This window comes from Oncorhynchus tshawytscha, linkage group LG19, assembly GCF_018296145.1.
Source record: "Oncorhynchus tshawytscha isolate Ot180627B linkage group LG19, Otsh_v2.0, whole genome shotgun sequence".
In the NCBI taxonomy this organism is placed as follows: Eukaryota; Metazoa; Chordata; class Actinopteri; order Salmoniformes; family Salmonidae; genus Oncorhynchus; species Oncorhynchus tshawytscha.
The window spans coordinates 7,709,628-7,727,796 of record NC_056447.1 but is presented as its reverse complement, the minus strand read 5'-3'; the positions used below and the strand labels follow the sequence as shown (position 1 = coordinate 7,727,796).

The 18,169-nt window shown below is 40.7% G+C and overlaps 1 protein-coding gene across 5 annotated transcripts; it reads right to left on the bottom strand.

Moving 5' to 3' along the window:
- Window positions 1–625: 625 nt before the first annotated feature.
- On the bottom strand, window positions 626–14,433 carry adpgk (ADP-dependent glucokinase). Of its 5 annotated transcripts, none has more exons than XM_024378979.2 (8): window positions 13,334–14,433; window positions 11,423–11,648; window positions 11,043–11,268; window positions 9,539–9,601; window positions 9,187–9,307; window positions 8,803–8,999; window positions 8,591–8,689; window positions 626–8,346 (listed from the first exon to the last, which is right to left on the bottom strand). In XM_024378979.2, the coding sequence occupies exons 2-8, from the start codon at window positions 11,632–11,634 to the stop codon at window positions 7,780–7,782; spliced, it is 1,485 nt and encodes a 494-aa protein (XP_024234747.1). In that variant the 5' UTR covers window positions 11,635–11,648; window positions 13,334–14,433; the 3' UTR covers window positions 626–7,779. The 5 variants fall into 5 exon arrangements, with proteins under 5 accessions (XP_024234747.1, XP_024234752.1, XP_024234748.1 ...); XM_024378984.2 differs by having other exon boundaries at window positions 626–8,343; window positions 13,334–14,432; XM_024378980.2 differs by having other exon boundaries at window positions 13,263–13,456.
- Between the last annotated feature and the right edge of the window lie 3,736 nt (window positions 14,434–18,169).

Genomic DNA, 18,169 nt, shown 5'->3' with positions numbered 1-18,169 from the left:
AAGTTTTACAGTAAGTTTTGTGAATCAGCATTTTTAAACCATAGTTGTGTACAAGTTACTAATTGAGGATGGTAAGATCTCAGGGCTCGAATTCACAAGGCATACTAATACTAAGAAATTCATTCTCAGAATTATGACATTTTCTCCTAAGTGTAAGAATATTTCTGAAAATAAAACAAATCTATAGCCGTAAAGCAGAGACTTTATTAGGGCTATTGATAATTATAATTTATTTTAAATATCATTGTCAATTTTTTTTTTTAAATGCTGAATTCTAAATAAAATGTTATTACAAAATATATATATAAATATATATATTTTGTAATACATTTGATTTAGAATTCAGCATTTAAAAAATAAATTGACAATGATATTTGAAATAAATTATAATTATCAATTGTTTTTGTTACAAATAAAATCTGGCAAACAATAGTCAACAACCAGGAAAATCTCAATTTTATATATAAAATTTAGACTTTCCTGGTTATTTTCTAACCGGGCCAATGTTTGGGATGACCTGAATGCGAGCCTGATAGTGGAGAGAAACAAATGTGAAACTAAGCTTAATTCAGTCTGGATTTCCAGGCTAGCAACATGCATCATTAACACAAAATAAAACTCTAAATTGACATGAAAATAGGAGACTTTATTAATATAAAAACATTTCCAAACTTAAGATGTCAGTTGAGTTCCAGTCTTAACATCAGATGACCATAAGACCCTGCATAATGGACACTAATTCACAAAAGTCTGACGAATTCTTGAGTAATAATTATTTTATATTTTAGAATAGATTTTTAATAAATAATTATTGTACTCATATGTTCAAGGTCCACATGATTGTGGTGAGAGTACAGTATATTTCCATACAACAGATTGTGCCCATGATTAACATTATGGAGTCAACCGTACGGTTGTAGACAAAGTTTAAGACAAATTCCTGATTTTCTCACTAAAATTCTAAGCATATCACTGACACACAAAAAAACATTTGATCTCTAAAATTCACAGATTATTTCCCCACATATTACACAGCTACTTGTACTGGAAAAATGGATTTCCATACTCTGCTAATCGACAAACAATGTATGTACATATGGAGTATTTTGTGTATAACTGCCCCATTATCAAGGGCTCAGTCAACTGAAGCTGTATTTGATCTTCAAACCAATACTATATTTTAAGAGAATGGTGTCTGATTTATTTGTGAAATATTTACAAATTATAGGGCTGGTGGTGGTGGGGGGGGTGTTAAGATGGTCATACCAAGGATCATTTAGTTATCTGATATATAATTTTAGGACCCAGTTAGGTACAAATATATTAAAGCAAATTTATTTTGGGGGGGAAACTTACTGCTTACTTACTGCCCAAAGCAATGCATTGAATAACAGATTCAGACTCAAAAGGAAGTTTGTTTTAAAGTGTCTGTCCTATATCTGAAATTATATATATTTTTATTCCCATATTTAACCCCTTTTTTTGGCACTAAACTACTTCCATATATATTTCCATAAACATTTTAACCCAATAGAGTCGATGTCCGCACCCCCGCGGAAATCTAATCAACATAATAAAAACATACCCATCAAAATCCGTGTTTTAAACTAGAGATGTTTTTGTTGTTGTTGCATGGGCTGCGTCTCAATCCACCGCATACGCCAATGACAGCCTTCCACATCTGCGGGGGAAGGTGGCCGAGCTACAGCAGCCTTTGTCAGACCATGAAACATACCAAAAATCGGTTCTCTCACAAACATCTGTAGTGTCCGAACGGTTTGACCTACAAACTAATATGACCACTCTATGGAAAGGTGAGACTTTCACGAACGTGTTGGTTGTTTTGCTCTAGGACACTTACAAAACTTGTTTGAAGGTAGCCCGGTACCAGTTGAAGTAAACTTCAAAAGGAGGTCTAGTTGTTAAGTTGCAGTGTTTACGCCTAATGAGCTAGCATAACTGTTATCCTGTTATCCATAACTGCTATCCTTGACAGTAAGACATGGGTGTTAATATGAAATTACATCAAATAGTCTCATTTTAAAGTGCTGAAAACTCAGTAGAGCTACAAATGACTAAACTAGACACGAACAAGGCAGAATGCATCTTTAATGATACCTGGTAAATACTAAACTATCTTTGGAAAATTAGTAGTAAATAACCTATGCTCGCATCTACATCTAGCCACTGCACCTTGAATATTGTTGTTGGTGGTAGTATCTGTAAGCAGGAAGTAACCACAATATGTATGATGTCATATTGCCGACAAAAATTTGTGAAACCTACTTATGCATATAAAAGGTGTGGTTGATGGCAGCTACACCCAAATTTGATCATAGCTCCATCCAAGGGGCAACATCCTCAATGATGAGTGTCAATCAAACGGTAGGATGTGAATTTATCGAACAAAAACAACAGATGAAATCAGCGAAGGAAGTAGGAATATGTCTCACCAGCCTCAGAAGAATGCCCTGAAAACCCTAGCAACTCTCAAACTGTATTACCAAACCATTGTCCCTAACATTTTCACCGCAATGAAAAGGAATACTCAATTTCTTACTAAATGCATATTTACAGTCACTATTTCAACACAAAGCTGTCAAAGACTGGCACATTCCCATGATCATACAATAAAGCAGTAGCTTGGTCAAGCAGACGATAGAATTAGGAATTAGAATACTAGAATGGACATGAACCTTCTCATGACAGTATAAAAGATCAGCCATTTTGGTAAGGGAGTTGGTCAACCATGGTCAGCCAGTGCTGTGATAAGAGCAGGGGAAGCTGTTGAGGGGAGGATGGTTGGTGATTGATACCATTCCATTCAAGCCATTACTATGAGCAGGTCCTCCCCATTTAAAGTGCCACCAGCCACCACTGGATACGCTATTGTGTAAAACAATGAATTTGAAGATTATCTGCACTGTATGTTTGTTATCTAGCCAACCAGTTTTAGTGGAATGATTCCATAAATGTTTTCTAATTAACATTCCAAACAAACAATGCAGTCAATCCACAGCCATACACTGTCTGAAATCAGTTGATGATATGAAGTACTCATATAATAACACTCACAGCTTTCCAAGAAAACAAAAATGTGGACATTTATGGTCGGTTTACATATTTTAGAGGTTATTTATACAGAACATTGGAATAAAACCTGTATAAACTGTATTTATAATTATGACAGTATTTTAGGTTGACAATTCTATTACACAATTTCTGATATCGCATGCCTTTTATGTTCCTGCATAGGTACAAGCAGGAAACACATCACCTATGCCTCTTCTGCTATTCATTTGAAATATATGCGGTATAAAGGTCAAACGTACTCGACCAAAACAATGGAATTGCCATGGAAACGCGTGGGGGTGAAACAAAGTCTCCTCATTGACCACCAGCAACATTAGTCTACATTTAGGCAATTGTTTATGTGTATTTCACACTGTTGAGGTAAACATCAGAATATAATGCTTGTATGTATGCCAACCCCAACACATGTTCATGTCATCGTTACCGATCAACTGCATTACAGTTAAAAACGACCCACTACCAACAATGATTTCTCTATGCTAACCAATTTATACGAACGGGAGTTCACATTTAGCAGTCACTTCTAAACCTGAAAAGGGACAGCCTCTACATGCAGCAAAAACAGCCAAATGTATCAAAATCGGACTCAAGTAAGCACATTGTGGGCCTGTTACAATACATAAATCATGACGGATTTGAAGAATCTCCAAATTGTTAGATCAGATTTGTTGATTGTGCGCCATTCTGGTCAATGGAACGTCTGCGTTCAATTAACATGAACCCATTTCCCGCAACTAGAGTGGTTTGGATTTCTCCCTGACCAAAATGGCTGCCATTATCATACCATTATGGAACTTTGAGGATTCATGACATAGGCTCTCTAGTAATTTAATAGGATCTATATGAAGCAGACTGACCGCTATGCTCAAGTTTCATTTAAGTGAAACAATGTGAGCTATCATAAGCTTTGTCTGGTTCCACCAGGCTAAGAAAGCAATGAGATTCGAGACAAATAAGTTCTGCATAGCTTATGATTGCTCTGTTTTGTACCATCCCAATTCTCAGTTTCGCAGCAACAAAGCAAAAATGTACCTTGGGCTTCAAAACAACAACAAAAATCTTTCCAGTTCTTTATAGCAGTAAGGTAAGTGATGTTTGAGCATGGATGGTGCTTTCAAATACTTTTAAAATGGATCTTTCCTCTACTTAATTACTCAAGTTCACAATTGATGTGAAACCAATAAACATGGCGTATACCAAGACGTAGAAATGATGGGCTCCATCAGTTACCAGGAATAATTAACATGTTGAATTGCCCATGTGGCATGTCCTACATAGGATAAACAAGACAGCCCTAAATCTTTACAAATTAGCTGGGGGGGGAAGCAGCAACTCTGAATATTAATATTATGTTTTATTCTAATTGCTTGACTTTACATAGTGGCTGGACACCACACAATCTGCACTTGATGCAGTTGTGAGTCAAGGATGGGCTTGGAATGCTTGTGTACGTCCGCCATTGTGGACTGGAGATTAACATAGTACTTTCCGGCTGCGAGGTGGATGTCCTGACAGCAGCAGAGTAGACTACACAGCCGTAGAAGTACATCTTTGCATTATTCATTGTATCATTCAGTCAGACTGGCAGAAGCTAGAGCAAGCAGCTAGCCAGAGGACAACAGCAAAGTACTAGATCGTACTCTCGCCATACTGGGTCTGCAGACTTTCATCACAGTCTGCTGTGTGCAATGTCCAATAGCACCCTGTCAGTAACAATCCGTCTTTGTAGGAGTTTTAACAAGGGGCTTCATTAGTTGCAGTGTAACAGGTATAATTTACATGTTTACTTGTAAAGTTGATCAAAATAGCTGAACAAAAAGTGACAATTCACAATAATATGAAGTATTTCATTGACACACTTCACCCCTCATAGTCTGCTTGACCCAGTTGTGAGTCAAGGATACAGATAGGCTTGGAATGCTTGTGTACGTCTGCCATTGCGGACAAGAGATCCAAATATTATTTCTGGCTTAGGTGGATGTCATGACAGCTGTAGGAGTACAGCTTTTGTGTGCTACTGGCATTCAAAGTATTCAAACAGAGAGCGACAGGGCAAACAGCTAGCCAGAGGACAGCAACCAAGTACTAGAATAGATAGCAGTCTCATCAGATGTGCTAAAGAGTTACTACTGCAGCGTTTCCCAACCTCGGTTTTCGGGACCCCAAGGGGTGCACATTTTGTTTTTTTCATAACACTACACAGCTGATTCAAATGATCAAAGCTTGATGATTAGTTGATTATTTGAAACAGGTGTGTCGTGACGGAGCAAAAACCAAAACGTGCACCGAGTTTGGGAAACCCAGTCTGGGTGAGCAATCTTCCATACCAGCCTTGTCTGCTGGGTGTGTCATAGGACATGTCAGTCACAACCCTTCCTACTGCACTTTGTGGGTATTGAACAGGTCCTATCAACAGGTCCTATCATCTGCATGCCATGGAAACTTGTAAAGGCTCCGTTAAAAAAGGGGACACTTTAAGCCTGAACGAAGCCCTAAACTATTACCCCTTAATTTAAGTAATAAGTTCTCGCGCCAACCCAAAATAACATTTGTTTTTGCTTCATCACTGTTTTCATTGATGGATTAAATGTATTCATTTGGCCAAATGAAAACTAAATGACCAAATCCCCACAGAAAACTGTCTGGGTGGTTAACTTCTAGCTCCTGCCCCAGTTTGCACAGGTGTTGTATTGATTGTAATGAGGGGATGTAGTTGTGAGATTCTACTACTTTTTTTTTACATTCAGCATCACTATGTCAAGGGAAATATAGTATACATTTTGAAAACATACTTGTCCACAAAAAGTGGTCTCTAGGCACAACTTACCCTAAGTGGGTGATGATGCTGGTAGGGCAATGTTTAATTCATGGATGGGAGTGTGGTATATTGTATATGTTAAATGTATGCCTACATTGATATAGATCGCTCTGTTCAATACCACTTACTATTCAATTTCTTAAGCCGTTGTCTGGGACACGGAAGTAGTTTTGATGTGCCAAATTATAGGCATGTTCTCTGTATTTGAGGCTACTAAGCCCATAAAACTGGTCCGCAAGATTCTTGATATGTTTATCAAGTCAGACTCCATGTCGTCAGATAAGACCTTGGTCACATTCCCCTGCTCAGACATTGCATGCATCAACCAATGTTTGCGTGCCACATCAACGGTGTCATTGACTGACAGATTGCTATAACATGTGTATATAGCTGATATATAAAATACCTATCCAGATCTGCCAGGTAGCAGCAACACCTGTGCAGAGGAATGAGCCTTGTGTATAATGCCTGGTGGTTATTGATATAGTTAAATCAATATTTATGCATAAAAGCTTTTCCACCACCATTTCTCACATAACACATTTTATAGACACAAAAAGATCCCACCCTTGTCTGGCATATTTTGTTTTGTCGACATTTGGAAAGTTTACTAAGAAATGTGGTTTTCCATCAGGACTGTCTTTTTTAAATGTTTATCCAACATGTATTTTACTTGCGGTTAAACATTATAGTACCTCTTCAGTGTCATTCAGTACATTGTTTTCATCCATTGCTGCAGCTGCTTGAATGGACTTCTTCCCTTCCTTGGCTGCTCTCAAGAAGCTAAAGGGGGGCTAGACCGCTGCTTGTTTTACGTTTGTACACACGTGGCATGATGTCTGTGCTGTAACAATAAAAATACACTACTCGAGTTCATATCCATGACACATTGCTAAAATACTATGCATATTGTGCATACAACTAACCAAATAATCATCATTTGTATGGGGTATGGTAGTGATTGGTTCAATTAGCCCATATACTGTAGCTACAAGGATGCACTTTAATGCTAGGTTTAGGACCTCATATTGCATCATATTGCAGCTTATAGAAACGGCAACTAATGTATAAAACAATCTACTTTGGTTTAGATACAAACATGAAACCTATAACAGAAATTAATTTGACAGAGAAAATCTTTTTTTTTTTTTTTACCCTTTGGACCACTTTTTCCATGTGGTTTCTTCCTTCCCAGACTTCATGAAATTATGACCTCTTCCTAAATATTTGGTCACATGATACACAAAATGTATAGTTTCCTAGAAACAAGGGGTGGCTCAACTAACCATTTGGCTCAACTTACCCCATTTTCCCCAACTATAGTGCTTGGATGAGGGAGCTTGTTCTGAACAGGGTCAACAAGAAAAGATTATTGAAGGAAATTGAACTAAGACTCAGTGAGAGGATGTGAAAATAAACTTCCAAAAGAGTGTGATACAAGAGGCTGAACTCATTGGCACTGTTCAGCATCTGCATATGTGCACAGGAGGTTGCTCCTCTATTGTGCAGCATGAAAGCTCAAACCCTGTCTGAAATCGCACCGCTACTTATGGAGCCCATATCACTGAATGTTTTTCTATTTCCCCCCTCCAAACCAAACTGACAAGCAGCTTTGGCATTGTCTTTGTACACAAACATTTACATAGAATTTTCACAAGGCAAATGAAATAAGAGGTAACCCAGCACAACTCCTTGGAGTTACAGAAATGGCTTAAACTGTGCCCAGTGCAAAATACTTAGCTAACCAAGGATCAGAATTTCAACCCAAGAAAAAGCTACAGTACAGGTAAAGACATCACTGGTTGGTTGGGGAGATATGGTGCACACCACCATACAATAAAAGAACAAGAGTGCAACAAAAAAGGACCTCACAAAAATGGTAGCTGTGGCCTGATCTCAGAGTATACGAGCCCCTCTGCTGAGATGGCGTCCCCAAGCCCTACTGTCCGGAGTGGCTGCTTGCAGACCAGCACGGGTGCAAGGTGAAAGGTCACGTTGCCACGGTGCCAAACAGTGACAGGCTCAGTTGGGTTCAGGGACAACTTCTCTCTAGGTTCGCCGTGGGAGCTGTGGAACTCCAGCGGAGCTCTAAGGACCACCTTACTGGCATCTATGCTTTGGAGGCCGCAGGCCTGGATGCTGGCCACACGGGCCCCTGCTGCCACGGCGGCCACCTGGTTGGCCCAGTGCCCGTCCACAGTGGCAAGGACATGGTACGCCAGAGTGTGAAAGTGGATACGCGTGAGGTCAGCCTCCGACTCGGGGTCACTGCGTCCATGCTGCTCAAGGACCCACAGGAGGATGTCACTGACGCGGCCTACATCCGGTATGCCCCCCCAGGAGGCCAGCTCAGCGTGAGGCCCTGTGCCGGCCTGGGAGAGGAAAAGTAGCTCCTGCTCATTCAGCCCGATGGATGTCACTATGGGCATGACCTGCTAACAGAACACAACACCAAATAGTTTATTGTATGCATCAGCTCAAATACATTACTTTATTACGCAACGCTATAACCACTTTAAATTGACATTGCCTATTTTGACGACATCACAACGTCCAAATATGATCAAATTTGATAGAAATCCCGATTTTAACCAGACTGCCTTTTAAATTATACAAAGATAAAGAATATTAAGTTCTGCCAAACTTGTATTTTAGATACTGTTAAACCTACACCTTTACCTCTTGCATGATGCTGTTCATGTAGTCTTTGTCAGTCATGCTTGCTAGCTCCAGGTGGACGGGGACCGCATTGCGGACGTCAGAAATGGCCGCCACTGCCTGAAAAGGTTCAAGCAAACCATCTCAGTCTATACAAAAGTTTAACAAAAAACTCTGGCGAGAACCCTAAATGCGATATACTATTGTGCTGCTGTTTGTGCTTTGCTACGGACCTCTTTGAGCCTTTGCTCCCACATCTGCCTCCCCTGGCCCTCCATCATGTGCAGACCGGACAGGACCACCAGGTCTGGCTGGAACTCATCCAGGCTGGCCACGAACATCTCCAGTGCTCTCATCTCCCCATTGGACACGTCATGGGAGAAGATGAAGCGGTTGGCTTGGGGAGCCCGTGTCGCACCCCACTGCTCCCCTAGATAGAGAGGCAAAAGGACAGACTTATGCATTTTCTACAAATATTTTGATAGTGGCCAACAGTGTAGTTAGGCTACCAGAGGTAAAGAAATACAAATAAGGAATGTGTTTCCATTAATCACCTAGCTATTAAAAGCTTGCGAAACCTATTTTTAGTTGTCGTTCAGGTTGCCTTTCGTCCTTACCTGCTTTGTACTCCAGAATTAGGTGATATTCATCAGTCTCCTGCAAGGACTCGGGGGGTACAACGATTTGCTCGTCCAGCATCTCATGTAGTTTAGGCCCAACAGGCCCACATAGCAGAACCTATTAAAAGGCAGAATCATCCACCGTCACTGACTTCAGTAATATAGACGTAGGGGACATTTCAAAAGTTAAGCAATGTCCTCAGTTCCTTTTAAACAAACTGCCACAGTTTCTCAGTGCCAAAAAAGCACAACCCTGTGCAGATAACCATTCAACAGTGGCTGAACAGTAGAAATGGTACAAAATGTATGCATTCTAGTGAGGAGTTTGAGATTAAAAGTGCTAACCTACCATCAGCTGAGGGTATGTGGCAAGTTTCTGTCCAATGAGAGCAGCATTTCCTCCAACATATAGCTAATTAGTGACAGAGAGCGAGGGAAAGAGAGAGGAAGAGATAAAAAATGAGTTGAGGTTTATCAGTGAGTCTGATAGAAAATGCCATCATAATAACCACAATTGCACCAAGAGATAGCCCAGCAGTGAAATGATTAATTACCGTTGATCACGTAGAATTACATTTGACACAGACACTCAAACCTCTCTGGATGGAACCTTTATTCAAAAGGAAAAGTGCTTCGTCTTCAGGGGGGTGAAGCCAATTACAGATGCCAAAAATACATGTGATATCAAACTTTCAGGGTGAGCTTGAACTGATTTTTTCAAATAGACCTACAACTTTATCAGTCTGTCTGTGGAGACATAATTCCTTTGTCTGCTTTGCTCCCAACCTCACACAATTTATTTTACCAGTTTCTCTTCCACGTTGTATTGCCTGGTTCAGGATTTGACCCAGTAATCTTCCGGCTACTTGTCCCCACTCTCTAACCTCTTGCCTACCTACTGCCCCTTCACCTATTCAATCATGTTTGGATTGGTGATGATTACCTCAAGTACAGAAAGGATGATGCATTTCAAATGGATACAAAAACACTAACAGAAACCAACTTAGCCTAATTCAAGTTAACTACCTGATGTATAGACCATGAGAGTGTGAAACCAAACTAAGGGTTGGGTGATATTGTTGATCTGACCATAGGAAATCCTTGTGATACTGTTTTGCTTATACTGCTGATATTTTAGTTTCACTCATTTAGGTACAGGATGAGGCTTGATCAAGATTAGATGTGAAGTGTATGCTATCTAACAGTTTCCTGTTATTGTGGCCAACTGAAATTCACAAACGCTGTTCAGCTCTCATAGTTGATGAATAACCATCAAAAACAGGGATTCCGACAATCCTGTCATGTCATATGTATATGTATATACTGTACTCTATATCATCTACTGCATCTTTATGTAATACATGTATCACTAGCCACTTTAAACTATGCCACTTTGTTTACATACCCTACATTACTCATCTCATATGTATATACTGCACTCAATACCATCTACTGTATCTTGCCTATGCCGCTCTGTACCATCACTCACTCATATATCTTTATGTACATATTCTTTATCCCCTTACACTTGTGTCTAAGGTAGTAGTTTTGGAATTGTTAGCTAGATTACTTGTTGGTTATTACTGCATTGTCGGAACTAGAAGCACAAGCATTTCGCTACACTCGTATTAACATCTGCTAACGATGTGTATGTGACAAATAAAATTTTATTCTATTTTGATTAGGTCCATTTAAAAAAGGGGCAATCAGCAGTTGATATATCCATTTTTGGACTCATAAGTTAATGATATGTACCCATTGATTTGTGAAGAAAATAACTTATATAACCTTGTTTCAGGATCATAGCTTTCAAAACCCTGATATAAAAATGGGGATAAACACTGTTAACTTGCCTGAGCACCAGGGTACTCTGCAGCGGCCCGTGCAATCCTCTGGAAGACCTCTTTGTCGGTGAAGAAACGCTCCGCCGCGGACCCCCTCTCCATGTAGTGGATGAAAGCCTCTTTCAGGTCCTCTTTAGAGTGTAACACTTCATGGTCACGGCCCAACCCAGGATCCACAGCCAAAGCCTGTAGCAGCCCTATCCCCGACACCACAACATCCACACATGCATTCACCCTAAATAGAGGAAGCCAGAGAAAAAGTAAACACGCCGAATACGCACTACCATTTCACTTGGGAAGTTCAGTGTTTTGTTGGATGAATGATGAAAACCAAAACAGCAAACTCTAAATCATGACACCATGAATGCTTAGTTGTCTCTGAAACTCACCCTACTGCCACCCTGCCCCACTGGCTGGCGGGGGCCGTTATTAGGGTCTCCCAGGCAGTGGAGATAACCTGCTCCAAGGTTGGGTCGCCCTGAGTGGATGGATGAGGCAGGGACAAGTACTGGAGAACTTGTTCAGGCAGCTCAGGGTTGGTGTGGTAGAAGTATCCAACGGCCAAGGCCAACAGGGCAGCTCCCGCAGCCTTCCGCCACATGTTTTCTCAGACTTCTGAAATATGAGTGCAAACACACACATGCATAATACTACTATAATGATACTTGCTAAAATGTACACAAGTCTTCCCATCTGTCATTTTGCAACACATGATGCTAAGTTTTGCATTGTAAATCAAATCAAATTTTATTTGTCACATAAACATGGTCAGCAGATGTTAATGCGAGTGTAGCGAAATGCTTGTGCTTCTAGTTCCGACCCTGCAGTAATATCCAACAAGTAATCTAACAATTGCACAACAACTACCTTATACAGACAAGTGTAAAGGAATGAATAAGAATATGTACATATAAATATATGGATGAGCGATGGCCGAACAGCATAGGCAAGATGCAGTAGATGGTATAGAGTACAGTATATACATATGAGATGAGTAATGTAGGATATGTAAACATTATAAAGTGGCATTGTATAAAGTGGCTAGTGATACATTTTTCATTATTAAAGTGGCTAGAGATGAGTCAGTATGTTGGCAGCAAAATGCACAATACCTGCAGTATTTCTGTATTTTGAAAGTTATACATCTTAAATTTGATTGCTGACATGAAAAACATTTTGGGTCTCTATATCAAGAATGGACTAACGAGACAAATTTCGCTGCCATTTCCTGGTTCCAAAGATTCTAATAGTTCGCCTAATTTAAGTTCTTGACAAAGCAAGTACATTGTAGAAAATCATTGTACATAAACAGCTGTGAAATATTTTCAATAACCAAAAATAGTGTATTTTCTGCGGTTTGAAGCTGGTGTACAAAAGTAAGACGCAAAAACTAAACTTACGAACTGGAAGCATAGAATAGCGCACATAATACAGATCTGACGCATCTTAGACGTACTTTCAATGAGAATTACAGTTCTATAACTCACATTTCTATTCGAATTTGGTCGGGTCGCCCAAAAAGTTACATATTGTAACTTCAACATCCTGCTATTTTTTTTGATTGCGCGAAAATAAAGCTGTCTGAAAATGTAATAAGCAGTGGAATTGCAATGGATACGCACAAGACTCTCACATAGTGACAAATTAACTAGCTAGCTGATGTGCGAAATGACTTTACAGCTATCAAGGTTAACAGGCTGAATCATGGTAGCTAGCTAGCTGGTAGCATCAAAGTTAAACAGGGTGATGTGTCATCGTTGCATTAACTTCCATATTATTAGTAGCTAGCTAACTTTAGTTATCCATTCGTAAATCACTTTCAGACATGGCTAGTATGGCAAAAGAGGTAATAATTAGGACGAACGGCTAGCTAGTTACCAACCAATGAAGTTTTTGACGAGTATCAAATGTTAGCTAGCTTGATCGGATAGCTCTGGGTGTAACGTTACCGTTGCTGAGCTGGTTAGCTCACGCACTCCAATGGAGCTAAAAAAGCTACAAAAATTGTTTCTAGTAAGCTAACGTAATGCCTCCACGGTTTGGTAACGTTATACCCAACATACTGACAACCACTGTCAAACTTGCGTTATCTCCATTCAAACATTGCTAGTTTGCTAGCTAGCACTGTCAGCGTCCTATCAAATATGTTTGTTAGCTAGCTAGCTAATTTAGCCAGCTTGCTTGACAACTTTTAAGACAGACCCAATCAAAAACATGGTTGGTAGCTACCTGGATAGCTGACTTATCTTGATAGCTGGAAACAACTATAGGCCTGGCTGGGGGAAAAAAATGTTACGAACCAGGATAAATTGGGTTGAAATTAGGGTCTGTCTGTAGTGTAGATGATGATATCCTGGAACTTGGTGTTCAGACCTCTGAGGTATAAAGACAGTTCAGACCCGGCGCCACGTCTGAACTCAAGGGCAGAGCAGTAGGGGAGAGTGGGGTAAGTTAAACCACCCTTGTTTCGGCTTCTTCTTGTGAATTTCCGGCCGACTAGACGCTTTTTGGAATATTGCTGCATTTCTCAGTTCTGAATGTGAATTCCACATTGTGACGAAACCAACAAATAAAGGGGAATGTGAAAAACGTACATTGCACCACCATCTAACCCTGCACCTATACACCATCTAACCCTGCACCTATACACCATCTAACCCTGCACCTATACACCATCTAACCCTACACCTATACACCATCTAACCCTGCACCTATACACCATCTAACCCTGCACCTATACACCATCTAACCCTGCACCTATACACCATCTAACCCTGCACCTATACACCATCTAACCCTGCACCTATACACCATCTAACCCTGCACCTATACACCATCTAACCCTGCACCTATACACCATCTAACCCTGCACCTATACACCATCTAACCCTGCACCTATACACCATCTAACCCTGCACCTATACACCATCTAACCCTACACCTATACACCATCTAACCCTGCACCTATACACCATCTAACCCTGCACCTATACACCATCTAACCCTGCACCTATACACCATCCACCAGGGGTGCAACTTTTGTTTTAGTAGTGGAGGGGACATAATATTATTATTATTATTATGATTTTTTATCCAGTCGGATAAACACTCCACACAGCCTACCGCAACGCTTGGAGGTATCTGCATGGTCCTAAAGCACACCTTTGCCTAGTTTTGTATCACATAACAATGATAAATCTGGTGGGGGGATGCAATTTCAGAATGTGGGGGGGACATGTCTTCTCCCGTCACCAGTGAAAGTTGCTCCCCTACTATCCCCCCCAAACCAACCACCTTATCCCATTTCTTGGCCCTAAACAATCCTACACCAGGCCAATGGCCTGGAAGGATGGAACTCCTTCTCTCAAAACTTCCTATAGATATTCTGCACAAAAATGTCTCACACCCAAATATTTTTCTGCTGCTGCAACTACCACATCTATCTTGTGTGATTTCGGCTCTATCAGTGCAGTGAAGTTTGTCATGTAAAAATCTTCCCAATCGTTCTGATTGTGACATCATGTAACATTTCTCACAGCATGCACATATTTTTGTGTGGATGGCTGAGCTCCTGTGGATGTCTCTCTCTGGTCCTTGAAAAACTGTTCTGTATGAGTGGTGATGAAGGCCAAATATAAACCTAGGCAACAGTACCACCATGTGGCTGTCGCCTACCAGTGAACATCTGACTGACGTGATACCAATGCCTTACTAACTTCTGCGTGAATCAAATTCCCTACGATTGAACGTGTTAGCAACATGTCGTCATACCAATGCTTTAATAACATATGCAAGTTAATAAGTCATAAGGTGCATCGTTTATATTTATATGAATTAAATCTCAACCATAAATGTTAGAAACGTACAGTTTTTCCAGTGCAAATCAACATTCCAATGTAGTCACATTGAGCTATTGTGTAGCCTACGGCTTGTGTATTTCTGGTTATCACGGCCACTCTATAGGTAATCTGGCTTTTTTGACTTCTAACATTTATTTGAAGACTGTTATTTATCTAATCAACCTAAAAATGTTTAATTGTTACCTGATTTAAATTAATCCTGTAGCAATTAACTCATTGGGATCTGGGGCAACACGAGAGTGGTTCTTTAAAGTGTTACCATCTCCCGAATTAAACTCTAAATGTCTTTACCTATCACATCCATAAACAGTTAACTTATTAATCATAACCTCATATCATATCATCATTCTGAACAGTCGTAACCTCCTTGCATCTGCAAAAACCTGAGCTTTACTTATGATTCAGTACTACACATATTGGTTTAATTGTTTATTTACTAGCTAACTAGCAAGGTAACACAGGATAAACATACACACTTAATACGTTAAGAACAGGTCCCTAGCGGACAGAGAACAATATGGCTGCTTGTTACAAAAGATATTGAAAGGGTGAGAGAGAGAGAGCGAGAGAGAGACAGAGACACTTAATGTTGGTACATTTTAGAAACTACTCTCACTTATGGGGCCACAGTGTCTCCTGACCCCTCCTGTCTCAGCCTCCAGTATTTATGCTGCAGTAGTTTATGTGTCGGGGGGCTGGGGTCAGTTTGTTATATCTGGAGTACTTCTCCTGTCCTATTCGGTGTCCTGTGTAATTCTAAGTGTGCGTTCTCTAATTCTCTCCTTCTCTCTTTCTTTCTCTCTCTCGGAGGACCTGAGCCCTAGGACCTGAGCTCCAGGACTACCTGACATGATGACTCCTTGCTGTCCCCAGTCCACCTGGCCATGCTGCTGTTCCAGTTTCAACTGACCTGAGCCCTAGGACCATGCCCCAGGACTACCTGACATGATGACTCCTTGCTGTCCCCAGTCCACCTGGCCATGCTGCTGTTCCAGTTTCAACTGACCTGAGCCCTAGGACCATGCCCCAGGACTACATGACATGATGACTCCTTGCTGTCCCCAGTCCACCTGGCCATGCTGCTGCTCCAGTTTCAACTTCCACCTGGCCATGCTGCTGCTCCAGTTTCAACTGTTCTGCCTTATTATTATTCGACCATGCTGGTCATTTATGAACATTTGAACATCTTGGCCATGTTCTGTTATAATCTCCACCCGGCACAGCCAGAAGAGGACTGGCCACCCCACATAGCCTGGTTCCTCTCTAGGTTTCTTCCTAGGTTTTGGCCTTTCTAGGGAGTTTTTCCTAGCCACCGTGCTTCTACACCTGCATTGCTTGCTGTTTGGGGTTTTAGGCTGGGTTTCTGTACAGCACTTTGAGATATCAGCTGATGTACGAAGGGCTATATAAATACATTTGATTTGATTTGATTTGATATAGCACTCCTATACGAACCGCGGCCCATTTGGAGTAAGAAATCATGAATGTATTTATGTGAAAATCCTTGGTTTCTCTCAGTGGACAGGGCTTTCTTGGAAAGGGGGTTGGGCCTTTTCACGGCACGCTTGTAAGGCTCTGATTGTCCAAGTGGGGTTTCTCTGTTGTTCTCCTAACCAGTCGTTCGGTATCCGGTGACTTGTCGTGTAGTCCTGAACAGAACTACAAGTTGAATCTCCTTCCATTTGCTTTGGAAGATGCTTCTTTGAAGATAGGCTAGCCAGCCGTGTTGATGGTTCCCAGTGGGGTGATGAGAGTAGCGTACTACGGTGGTTTGAGCAGAGTAGCATGATTCCACTTCAATTCGCTTTTCTATAATAATAATTTTGCACGCCCAATTTTTCAGTTTTTGATTTGTTAAAAAAATTTGAAATATCCAATAAATGTCGTTCCACTTCATGATTGTGTCCCACTTGTTGTTGATTCTTCACAAAAAAAATACAGTTTTATATCTTTATGTTTGAAGCCTGAAATGTGGCAAAAGGTCACAAAGTTCAAGGGGGCCGAATACTTTCGCAAGGCACTGTATGTGTGTACAGTGCCTTCGGAAAGTATTCAGACCCTTTGACCTTTTCACCATTTTGTTAAGTTACAGCCATATTCTAAAATGGGTAAATTCATTTTTTTCTTCAACAATCTACACACAATACTCCATAATGACAAAACAGATTTTTAGAAATTATTAAAACACAATAACAGAAATACCTTAGGTCGAAAGGAATTGTCTGTAGAGCCCAGAGACAGGATTGTGTTGAGGCACAGATCTGGGGAACGGTAACCAAAACATTTCTGCACAATTGAAGATCCCCAAGAACACAGTGGGCTCCATCATTCTTAAATGGAATAAGTTTTTTTGGAAGAAGTCTTTTTAGGAGACAAATCAAGTTGTAAACTTCCTCACAAGAACAGAGAGGCATGTGACATGTGCGCTTGCGCAAGCATAAACACACATGCCCAATGTAACATTTGATGAGGATTTATACTAGGATCACTTAAAGGTCTGAGCAAAATAACGGTTTTGGTAGTTGATAATAGACCCTGAAGCCCTTTGACTACAGCTATATTAATCGCCAGTTTCTCCCCAGAGGCCCATAGGTCATCCTTGTAGACTGTACGAAGCTAGTGCATTACAGCTGTAGACTTATCATGTAGTTATCAACCTAGGATAGTGCCCTAAGCAACACACCGCTAACTAGGATCGCCCTAGATATGACACTATACAAAATGCCATGATAGAGTCATTCAGCCAAGACTGTGGATGTATATAGAAGAGATGATTAAGGTGTAGTAACTATATTTTTTATATATTTTTTTTCTTGTTTTTTTTTACACTTAGGAAGTGATGAGACCACCAGTTAGTGCCACAACGCTGCTCATTTGGGGGAGGAATGTTATGATGTATTGAGTGAGTGTTGTGCATTATTAACGTCTGTCTAAGTTACTGCCTAGATCCACCAACCTGGACAACCGGATGACGGATCCAGAACGATGATCCACAACCAGGACATCCCATGGCCATTCTTGTGGGGGTCTACAGCTTGCAGAAATCCTACCAGGTTAAACCATCAGAGGGGGACTCTCATGATGATCCACAACCAGGACATCCCATGGCCATTCTTGTGGGGGTCTACAGCTTGCAGAAATCCTACCAGGTTAAACCATCAGAGGGGGACTCTCATGATGATCCACAAACCAGGACAACCTGTGGTCATTCTTGTGGTGGGTTGCAACTTGCAGAATCCTTCCAAGATTGAATCCACCAGAGGGGGACTGTCGTGA